This window comes from Nanorana parkeri, unplaced genomic scaffold, assembly GCF_000935625.1.
Source record: "Nanorana parkeri isolate BGI_ZX_2015 unplaced genomic scaffold, ASM93562v1 scaffold1632, whole genome shotgun sequence".
Classification (NCBI taxonomy): Eukaryota; Metazoa; Chordata; class Amphibia; order Anura; family Dicroglossidae; genus Nanorana; species Nanorana parkeri.
Window position 1 is genome coordinate 5,593 of NW_017307900.1, and position 11,807 is coordinate 17,399.

The following is an 11,807-nucleotide window of genomic DNA, read 5'->3' on the forward strand; positions in this document are numbered from 1 at the left end:
AGAGCAATCATTTGAGGGCCATTAATTACTGATAACACTAAACTGATGAGTGGTTTAAGTTTACAAAGCGTGACATGTTTGGTGTCTATTTACCCGACGTGACCCCATCTTTTATATTTTACCAAAAAATTGGGGTGATAAATGTTTCATAACACTTCATAGGGAAACAGGTTTTTCCCCAAAAAAATGTAGGGTACAGTCAGCTAACAATTTGGTGATTGCATGTTACAGGGGATTAAAGTGGGTGCAAATGGCTGTATTAGTTGGCAGGGACTGCATCTGGTGTCCACTTTTCTTAGGGAATTTTCTATTGGATTGCATTTGTATTTGTATAGCAGTCATCTAAAAGTATGTTCTATTTCAGGTATTGTACTAACTGGGAATACTCATTCTGCCATCAAGCACCATAGAAAAATAGAACTGGAGCAGAAAAGAGAAGCCTACAGGTGTGTTGTGCATGATATGCATATTTGCTTCCGTATTGTGGCAGGGTCGGATTAAGAGAATTATGGGCCTTGTGCTGAAGATTTCCATGGCTTTTTTATGGAAATGTCGATGGTCACCAGGGCCCTCTTCCTCCTGTCCGGGCTGTGATTGGTAGTTTCTCTACAGCTTGGTGTCAGTGGTGGAGCGCCAGGGCCAGGCTGCAGCTGCCACTGATCTCAATTATTGTAGATAAATGCAGACTCGTTTTTTAGTAGGATATCATTTTGCCAACATGCTATCAAATTTGCTTTCCTTCTCCAAAGTACAGAGGACAGATCAGTTTTTGCAACAGAAAAATGGTTTAAGCTGTAATTCTATGAAAATTACTGAATAATTGGTACTCTTGTTGGTTGCTGTGGACTGGCTAAGACTTCTGCTGTAATTTTGAAAATGCACATGTATAAAAGAACACCAGTTTAAATTTGCGTGGGTAGGGGTTAAAACATTTAGGTTTTTGCTGTTTAGTCTCCATGGCAGCAATTTTCACCAGTGATAAGCATCATTAGGACAGGGTGTGAGGAGAATTCAGGCAGGCAATTGGTCAATAAAAACCTGACAGGGGTCTAGATGTGAACTTTAAGAAACAAATCCTGTTTGTTTTGACATTGGATTGTCTTTATGGGCAAAGTCATTGGGAGAGAAAGGGAGGAAAACATAGCTCAATGGGGACAATAAGCCTGACCCTAATAACACTTCCCTATTTCATCCAGTGGCCTTATCCTTTCAGAGTTGGACAGTAGGTAGATATCTCTGACTTGTTATTTAACTACCTTCGGGCCGGCCGTAGTAAAAAAAAACGGCCAGATCACCAAAAGAAAAGCTCTATGTGTCACCAAAAAATGGTATAAAATTAATTTCAGTACCGAGTGGCATGACAGAATAAACGTCAAAGTACCGCAGCGCTGAATACTGAAAAATGGCCTGGCCAGGAAGGGGGGTCTAAACACCTGGTCTTCTAGCAGGTAATTACATGTATTATGTACACCTCTCTTTATTTTTGTTTCTTGGGTACACATATTGGTATGCTGTGATGTTTAGTATGGAAAAACGATAGTTCTGCGTTTGTCGCTTTCACAGTAATGGTAAATGTGACTTATCAGGATGGTCAGAAGGGAACTTGCAATAACTTTACTTGTCCTGTAGGTGGAAGGTTTATGACAAAGGCACCCCTCACTGCATCGTTGTAGCAAATGAAGAAGTGAAGAATCTCCAATCTAATGACCAGTTCTCATTTATGAAAAAGAGTGATTTCAGATACACCACATACTCTGCATATGTATCAACCATTTACTGTGTGCGAAATTCCCAGGAACCAATTTCGGTCTCATTGACTTAATTATGTTGGTTTTCCTCTCCAATCTTGAAGATGAAAGAACAACTTCCCGAATGTGGCTTAATGTACAAAAAACAACCTAAATGTTAACCAATGTCCGCCAAACTTTACGCATTACAAGATGCTATCTATGCCAATACATTCTGAAGATTTTGGGTCATTTGATAAAACATACCAAAGGTTATTCACATTAAACTAATTTTATTCCCTTTCTAAAACATTTAGCTTAATGTAAAAAGAGCTTAATGTGCCAAAACCTCAATCAATTGCCTTGAAACTTAGCACAACCTAAGTTCTCAGCTTCCCAAACCTATCCTGGAAGTTTCATGGATTTTAGTTTCTCACAAGGCGAATGAGTGACTAAGCTTGTTTTTTGGGGAGCTTAATGTGGCTTAACGTACAGCTCCCGAAGTTGGTCGAGCCAAAGGCATATGCGTCAGCTCCACTGAGGTGAGGTATGAAGCGCACTGAACGGCCAGCCAATGCCTCGCAACTGATAGCTGGGCGGAGCCAGCTGTGATCTCCTGGCTGGCTCTGGCCAGTTGCAAGGACAGATCAGTGTCCCCAGATTACCTGGGGATGCTGAACTGTCATTACACTGACAACTTGGCAGAGCCGGCTGTGATCTCACAGCTGGCTCCGCCAAGTTGTCATTGTGTAATGACAGTTCAGCATCCCCAGGTAATACCCCAGTAGCCAAGACCATTGATTCTAACAATAGCTACATACTCTCGTGTCCCTGGCCAATATCGTCAAAGGTCTCCTTGTAGATGGTAAACAAGAGTGTCCGCCCCGTTTAGATGCACTCTTGGCCTGGGGTTAGCTTAAGGACACCTGCCCATCTGAAATTTCCTGTTCATTTTAAGAGATTCGCATAGAAAAAAAAAAAAGGAGTTGGGAGTTCCAACAAATGGTATTTGAAAGCAAATACCAATACAAGAATTACAATCTGAATAAATTAAGCATTGGGAGGCCACCAATCGATGTCTCGCAATACATTTCTATGAAGACCAGGGCTATATTAATCAAGGGGCAGGAAGGGAAAAGTTAGTCTTTTAGACCACCAGAATGGGGCCCTCATGTGATGATTAATGGGTTAATATGCCTGTACTCTTTCCCCACTTGTGTCTATCGTTTGTCTGTTATATCAATGTCTGTATTTTGCATGCGTAAATCTTTTCTTTTGTAGTTAAAAGATTGTTGGTTCACTGTATTTAAGTCTTAATACTATATACCAATACATTTATGTTGTATTGAGTTAAAAAATCTCATGATTGAATCCTCAGAACTATACTTGTAAGTGTGAACGCTTATATAACCTAAAATAGTAATTTGGGTAACAGGAGCCAGCCTTGATCACGGCTGGCTGCGCCCAGCTGTCAGTTGCGAGGCTTTCAGATGGCCAATGGCATTTGATTGAGGTTTAGGCACATTAAAAAGTATTAAGGTTTGGGCGTTTACCTCAATGCATTCGGGTAAAAACAGCTTAGCCCCTTTTTTTCTACCTCAGTCCCCCCCAGACTTACCCGTCAGCTGCGGTTGTCCCCGCCACCGTTCCAAAAGCAATCCTCCGTTCCAACTGTCGGGTGGCGGGGGAGAATACTGATGGCAGGGGAACCATAGGCTCCTTCTGCCATCAAAGAGGGAAGGGGCATGGCCTGCCACAGGGCTGGGGTTCTGGGGACCTACTAAAAACGAGGAATTAAAAAACTTTTAAAGCAAAAAATATAGCACCAGCTTCCAGCAAAGGAGGGTCTCCTTAGAAGCCATTTTCACATTAAAATGTTTTAGGATGTCCCATTTTAACCTTCGTAAAGCCTTCAACCAAACAGGAGTCGCAGTACTCAGCAGGACAATCAGTGTCACATCATGTTGTCCTATACATTTGTCAAATGTGTTAGTGTGGCAACCCAAGAAGCTATGTTGGCGACTATGTATCCAGCAGCTACTACCTGGGGCCTCAGCGAGGGTCGAGCAGCCTCCTAATGAGAGCCGCCTCTGCAGATTCGCATCCGACTCACTGTGCTGTGGGGGGTTTGCGTTCCGGTAGAGCAGACGGGTCAGTGGCTGGCCAGGTCATTTTATGCATTTCCATAAAAAGACCCACCAGAATCCTTAGCACCAGGGACATTATGCTCTTAAATCAAGCCCCGAATCTACCTGCATGTAGACAAAGAATTGGGTCTATTTTAAGACAGTTTAGCCTACTTTTATGCAGCTAAGCCCAAAAAAAATGAATCTGGGAAGCATGAAAAGTTTATACTTTCCATATTCCTTCTCCCATGTTTAATGCAGGCAACCTGTGTGCATGGGATCTCTATACAAAGCACATGGAGCCATCTAGAAAATACAAGATTGCTGCTGCAGCATCTTTGAAATTAGGGTTGCCACCTGTCCAGAATTCACCCGGACAGTCGGGTTTTGAATGCTGTGTCCGGGTTTCAGCTGCCATGAAAACCCGGACACCTCATTCAAAAGATGTCAGGCAGACAGAGGCAAACAAAATTAAGATGGGGCTACTGGCCCCCCACTGAAATAAGTCTCGACTGATATTTACATATGAATGGGTAGAGCTATTTATATACAAATAAGCCTGTGAATCATTCTCCCAAAAAAAATGTCTGTGCGTCACTAGAGTGTTCGGGTTTCACTGAAAGAAAAGGTGGCAACCCTATTTGAAATGCCAGACAAAACATTCACTGAAGGTTTTTTAATCATACAAGGTAATCTCTTCATGTGTTCAGACATCTCACAATGGTCTTAAACATGCCACATTGTCAGGATCTTTACCAAATCACATTACAAGTGGACAGACAAGAAAAACATAAGGACAGAGTCAGTCATTTAAACCAGCAGTATCAGATGGAGACACTATTCTCTATTGCACTTGGGTCCAATCACATTGTCAGGATCTTTACCAAATCACATAAGTGGACAGACAAGAAAAACATAAGGACAGAGTCAGTCATTTAAACCAGCAGTATCAGATGGAGACACTATTCTCTATTGCACTTGGGTCCAGGTAGGGATAGGGCAGATGCATGGTCTTGTTTCTCTTTTGGATGTGTTTGGAGATCTCAGCCAGTTTATTCTGAAAGTCCTTAATGAACTGCTGTGGCATCTGCTCTGTAAAACGTATGTTAGGGTAGTTTCCAAGACGTCTCTGTAAAGTAAAAAGGCCTTTGAGATGTGCAATACATTGAATATGTTCAGCAGCAATCACTATATATTTTTAGCAATGCATTTCGTGTCCTGAAACACTGAAGGTTCTATGTGATCCATATGACAAAGCCATGCTTCCGTTTCTTCCCCCTCCCCATCACTGGTCCCTTCTACTTACCCTGTCCAAGGGCTCATTGCCGAGTGTCCACACAGTGACCATGCCATTAGCTGTAGTGTTAATATCTGGCAGGGTCTTCAGAATAGCTTGCATTGTAGCACCTTTAGAAGTGGGTGGAGGACTCTGCATAGAGGTGGGGCCATTGGGCATCCAAGAATAGAAGTCATACTGCAGAGGAGACAGATTTTTAGGCAGAGGTGCAAGTAATGCTGGCTTTCAGAGTACAGTCACTGCATTCTAAAAATAAGCAAGCTCCCCACCTTGGTACAGCAAGCCTCTTTAAAGAAAAAAGGCACATGCAAGTATACATGGCCCCCTCATTGCTGACTGAAAAATTCTAGATGCCCCAACTGCCATGCCAATTCTTTTGACTGGAGTTAGGCTTTAAATGCTTGCCAAGTACCAATAATCAATATGAACAGTTAAAGCGATACATCATGCCACTCACCTGGCCATTATTGACAGCTGCATGCTGAGCAGAGCATGTGAAGATCACCATTGTCAAATACTTTATCAGAGAGGCTATAGACTCCAATGCAGATGGAACTTCTGTCCCAGGAGAAGAACAAAAACCATTTTAGAACAGCATTTCATACATTTGTCCTCATGGCACACAAATGGCTCAGGTTCTTCTGATAATGTGTGCAGTTTTGGTTCATCACTGTAGATACAAGGAGTGACGAGAGGTTTGAGAAATCAGCTGTTCCATGTAGAAGAAAGTGTGTACCAAGCGGCTTTGTTTCTCATATGCCAACTTATGGACAATTTTCAGCAACCCTTTTGCCACAATGCTTCAGTCTGTCAACAGCTTTGACCCAACATACTATGTCTACAAGCACAACATGCAGTTTCCATGGCCCGTGGTCCCTTCCAACAAAGGCTTACAATTGTTCTCAACGACAAAGTGGGACCCCTTTCCCCGAGTCATTTAGGGTACACAGGCCTTGACATTACAGCAGCTACCCTCACTGTGGCTTATCCTTTTGCAGTGGGCATACAAATAGGCCAACCACTACCCCAACCCATATATTAGAGTCAGGCATGGATTAAGAGCATCATGGGTCTGGTGTTGAGGATTTGTGGACCTTTACAGAAATACAATGTTGTCAGCAGTTGCGGTTACATACACACACACCTGGGTTCACACCTAGGCATATCGCATATGCGCGTTTGTCACACCACGCATTTTTACCGCAATTCACAGTAAAAACACAACACGCGTTTCCGAGGGCTACCTGGCTTTATCCCAATGGATACGCGCGGCAAATATGCCCCAAAGAAGCTCCTGTACTTTGGCCGTAGGGCATTTTGCAGCGCGTGCTGTAAAACGCCCAGGTGGGAACCATGCCCATGGGCAATCATTGGTTTTCAAATGTTGAGCGTTTTACAGAGCGTAGGAACGCGCTGTAAAACGCCCAGGTGTGAACCAGGCCTCAATTTGACTTGGTCAGATCCACCATCTTATCCATTTCACAGTACTCAGGCACAATCACATTTTCCACAAGGTCTCAGGAGGTAAGTGGTATAGGCAATGTGCTTAGTTCTGGCATTATGTTCACTCTTTAGATACCTATTGTCCTCATACAACTTACCAAGATCTAAAAAAGGTAGCTGCCACAAACAAATTAACTCTTGACAAGCATAAGCTGTCAAGATGTATTCAGCTGCTTTGAGAATGCCTCTGAGATTTGCCTTTCATAACAAGACGACCACCTCTAGGATTTGCAAGTACTGGGATCACCTGCCCAATCGTGAGTCCACATATACTGCAAGTGCTGTGTCACAATGCAATACAATAACCAGAGATGGCTTCTTAAAATTGCATTCTAGTCCCTTTACCAGAGTACTTACAAATCTGCAGATAAGCAATATGGTAGCTCTATCTGGCCATGTAGGGGTTTCACTATAGGAGTGCCTCCACTGCTGGTCTGTACTGCCATTGTTGATCCCTTCCAACAAAGGCTTACAATTGTTCTCAACGACAAAGTGGGACCCCTTTCCCCGAGTCATTTAGGGTACACAGGCCTTGACATTACAGCAGCTACCCTCACTGTGGCTTATCCTTTTGCTGTGGGCATACAAATAGGCCAACCACTACCCCAACCCATATATTAGAGTCAGGTAAGAGCATCATGGGTCTGGTGCTGAAGATTTGTGGACCTTTACAGAAATACAATGTTGTCAGCGGTTGCACGTTCACACCTAGGCATATCGAATATGCGCGTTTGTCACACCACGCATTTTTACCGCAATTCACAGTAAAAACACAACACGCGTTTCCGAGGGCTACCTGGCTTTATCCCAATGGATACGCGCGGCAAATATGCCCCAAAGAAGCTCCTGTACTTTGGCCGTAGGGCATTTTGCAGCGCGTGCTGTAAAACGCCCAGGTGGGAACCATGCCCATGGGCAAGCGTAGGGCATTTTGCAGCGCGCGCTGTAAAACGCCCAGGTGGGAACCATGCCCATGGGCAATCATTGGTTTTCAAATGTTGAGCGTTTTACAAAGCGTAGGAACGCGCTTTAAAACGCCCAGGTGTGAACCAGGCCTCAATTTGACTTGGTCAGATCCACCATCTTATCCATTTCACAGTACTCAGGCACAATCACATTTTCCACAAGGTCTCAGGAGGTAAGTGGTATAGGCAATGTGCTTAGTTCTGGCATTATGTTCACTCTTTAGATACCTATTGTCCTCATACAACTTACCAAGATCTAAAAAGGTAGCTGCCACAAACAAAATTAACTCTTGACAAGCATAAGCTGTCAAGATGTATTCAGCTGCTTTGAGAATGCCTCTGAGATTTGCCTTTCATAACAAGACGACCACCTCTAGGATTTGCAAGTACTGGGATCACCTGCCCAATCGTGAGTCCACATATACTGCAAGTGCTGTGTCACAATGCAATACAATAACCAGAGATGGCTTCTTAAAATTGCATTCTAGTCCCTTTACCAGAGTACTTACAAATCTGCAGATAAGCAATATGGTAGCTCTATCTGGCCATGTAGGGGTTTCACTATAGGAGTGCCTCCACTGCTGGTCTGTACTGCCATTGTTGGGTAGATAATCCCCCCTTCCAACTTTAGGCAAGCCAATTCCATTGGTGCCTACACCTTTCAATTCCAGTTTTCAGCTGGTTGAGAAGGACATGTCTTCCCATGTGCAGGTTTAATCCACCTTTGCTTCTCCAGAACCAGTAGTTCGTTTCACGACACTGGCTCATGCTGTGATGCTAGACATACTATAAAGACAAGCATCTAACTTGGGTGCCCTTCTTGGATCTTGCAGAGGTTTTCCTACTGAAGTTGCAGGTGGTTCAGCTTCTTACTTTTCAGTGGAAGAATTTCCCAAACACCAAAATTTCAATATGAGTTTCACTATAAGAGTGCCTCCACTGCTTGTCTGTACTGCCATTGTTGGGTAGATAATCCCCCCCTTCCAACTTTAGGCAAGCCAATTCCATTGGTGCCTACACCTTTCAATTCCAGTTTTCAGCTGGTTGAGAAGGACATGTCTTCCCATGTGCAGGTTTAATCCACCTTTGCTTCTCCAGAACCAGTAGTTCGTTTCACGACACTGGCTCATGCTGTGATGCTAGACATAAGACAAGCATCTAACTTGGGTGCCCTTCTTGGATCGTGCAGAGGTTTTCCTACTGAAGTTGCAGGTGGTTCAGCTTCTTACTTTTCAGTGGAAGAATTTCCCAAACACGAAAATTTCAATATGGTTTCCTTTTCCTGCAGTACTAGTTTGGCTTCTAGGGCAGATTGTTCAGAAGGTACCAACTGTCATAACTCTTGACACGCTAGAGTGTCATTAGAATTATACACTTCTGACATGTCTTTATTGGTGTTATGATGCAGAATTGTCTGGCTTGAGACTATCCAAATATACCTCTCCTTAGCACAAAGCTCCCATTTTGTTTGTTTTATGTACAAAGTTATTCAAAGAATTTCTGGTCAGGCCTCTTTCCATAGCCTAAATATAAAATTGTTACTTTTCCAGGTAAGCCATTTTAGAGAAATTAGGCTCTCCAATTGCCTCACCTTATGATGTTGGCATACCCAAGTCAACAATCTTGCTTCTGCCACTCTTCCATAAAGTGTGGCTCATTCTCTGCAATACCATTTTTGTTCAAGATTGTATGGTACACAAGTCTGAACAATTCCATGCTTTACAATAGCTTGTGTTTTTCCACTTGTGTAGTCTACCCCTTTCTTGTAGTTAAAGCTTTTATAGAGCAACAGACCCGAGCTAGTAAGTACAGGGGCTCTTGGCTTTGCCGTTTCTGGAAAAGATTTCCTAGTTATTTCCACCCATTATTCCATCTCCCCCCCCCAATTCAGCCTGTTGGGGGGGGTAGAAGAGAGAAAGGGCTGTTGTCAGAATACCCGACCAGAGCCGGCAGCTCTGTTAGTCCAAAGATCTTCCAACCATCTCTTTTGTTCAGCCGATCAAGGGATGCTGGCTGCACTGGTGCCAACAGCAGCACCCACTGTGTGACTGTCAGCTGGTTTGCACAGTGTATGGCCACCTTTAGACTGCATGGGTCAGTTTTATGCTACTGGTATGCTAGCTTCTTTTCAGGACTCCTGTGTGCACACCTGGCACTGTCCCACAGTTGGTATCTCTTCTCCTCCCCTTAGATAGTGTTAAACCCACTTCCTACACCTCAGCATCTAGTTTTTCCCCTTTTAGCTAGTTTGGGGCTTTTTGGACTACAGATGTAACCTCTGAATGTCACCGTTTCTTCACCTGGGGAGATACTACTTTTTTGCATGCAAGCTTCCTCAACGATAGGTTACCTTTAAGAGTAGAAACTTGGTACATCTTTCTCAGCTGCCTGGGAGACCCTAGCAGTTATGCTATATGAAAGGACATTTCTTCTACTACAGCTCACAGACATCTTTCTTAGTTCTCCAAGTACCATCCTCTCATTAGCTTAGTTTGGTATGGAGTTTTACTCACTACAGTTTGTTGCCAAAATTTGCCCTCATGTACTCTAGCTCCTCCCACATTCTGCAATTTCAGAGTTACATATGTGCACAATTTGATTTACACATTCTTTAACCTTTCAAACAGGAACACCGACAGAAAATTACATCATAGGCATGTCATTAATACTGCATTAAAGTCACAACCATGTAGCGGCAGAACTAATCAACCCGTTATGAGAACAAATGTTGCACCCATGCCTGTATAAACCCATGCCAACAGCAACCCCACCATGCAAGCCACATCTGTATAAATCCCATGTACACAACATGGAGCCTTACAACATGCCATACCTTTGAAAAAGGCTCATCACTGCTTAATACAGGTGTTAGCCAACACTCAAAAGCAGTTAGATTCAGGTGCCTTTGGAAAGGTCAGGAAATGTGTTCAATGCAGGGCCAGTACCTCAGCAGGGGCATTTGGTAGATTTAGTTGACCCTTCTATTATCAATATCCAACAGGGCAGAAACCTACCTGAAGACTTATTTTGAAGGAATCCTTGCTTGAAGATCTCAGCCACCCAGGCCTGAAGTTCAGGATCCTCCCTGACCACCAAATCACTTGTATAGTAGTAATTAACAATATTGGAAACAAAACTAAAATGAAAAATCTCAAATCAGAAATTAGGGTAAGCATTAAGAGCACCATCTATCAAAAATCAGCAATATAGAAGATCTACCTCTCGACAGCTAACCAGATCTTCATACCATCATCTCTGTACAGGTAGTTTGGGATAGACTTCATACCTCTGATCACTATGTCATCAGGGAGACACAAGCTACAATAGGTCACTTCTTTCATGGCCTCCTTTGTCAGTACTGGAACCCCTCCATTTCCAGTCACAATAGCCTGGAGAGAGAATACAAGAGGGCAACATTGTTAAAACCCATTTATCAAGTCTAAACAGGAGCTTAGGTGGTATAGGAGAGCCCAGTGCAAGAGTACATTTCATGGAAAGACTTTGACCATTGCATACACAACTTATACATGACTACTATATTTTGTTCTAGTAGGATCTTCCACTTCAGTATTGGTTTGTTCAGACAGCTATGGGCAACATCAGAACTATGAGGGACAGAGACCCTTCCTAACCAAATGGGGACAAAGCAGTAAAGGTTACATTTCCTGCCACAAATCTTTAAAACGCAAGATTTTTTTTTCTACTCCTTACTTAGGGCAGAAAGGCCAGTACCAGCTTTGTTCCACCAACAGGCTACATTTTTACTCCCATGAGCCACTACATTTCAGAAAAACAATAAAATGATTTCTCCCATCTACTGCAAAACAGGCTTAACAGCAAGTTCCAATTAAGTTTATTGGAAAAGGGGGGGGGGGGCGGACCGCCCCACAGTGTTAGTAGTGATAACTGAGCAGATTGCCACTGGCTGGGCAAAGCTGATAGACGCTAAATAGTCAAGGCAAAAATACACCAAAAGCAGCATTTATGAATGCGTATTGATGCAAACATTGTGAGACAACATACCTCCGTCTGCCTTGGAAATAGAGGTTAATATGGTCACAGAAAGGACAGACTTGGGTGCTTACTTGATCAAAGAGGCCTTTGGGTCCAATGAGCTGCTTCCTGGCCAGAACATTTATTTCTAGTGTGTAGCGAAAATGTGGAATAATCAGCTAGGAGAGGGGGGAGA

The 11,807-nt window shown here is 43.2% G+C and overlaps 1 protein-coding gene across 1 annotated transcript in view; it reads right to left on the minus strand.

Annotated features, from left to right (window-relative positions):
* Positions 1-4,802: 4,802 nt before the first annotated feature.
* The window catches only part of LOC108799096 (hydroperoxide isomerase ALOXE3-like), a 22,958-nt gene continuing 15,953 nt past the window's right edge, over positions 4,803-11,807 (minus strand). The window contains exons 9-14 of the mRNA XM_018570921.1: positions 11,704-11,790; positions 10,838-11,007; positions 10,633-10,754; positions 5,608-5,708; positions 5,160-5,327; positions 4,803-4,982 (exon numbers count right to left, since the gene is read on the minus strand). Of these exons, the coding sequence (XP_018426423.1) occupies positions 4,803-4,982; positions 5,160-5,327; positions 5,608-5,708; positions 10,633-10,754; positions 10,838-11,007; positions 11,704-11,790 (828 nt within the window). The remainder of the gene's footprint in view (positions 4,983-5,159; positions 5,328-5,607; positions 5,709-10,632; positions 10,755-10,837; positions 11,008-11,703; positions 11,791-11,807) is intronic.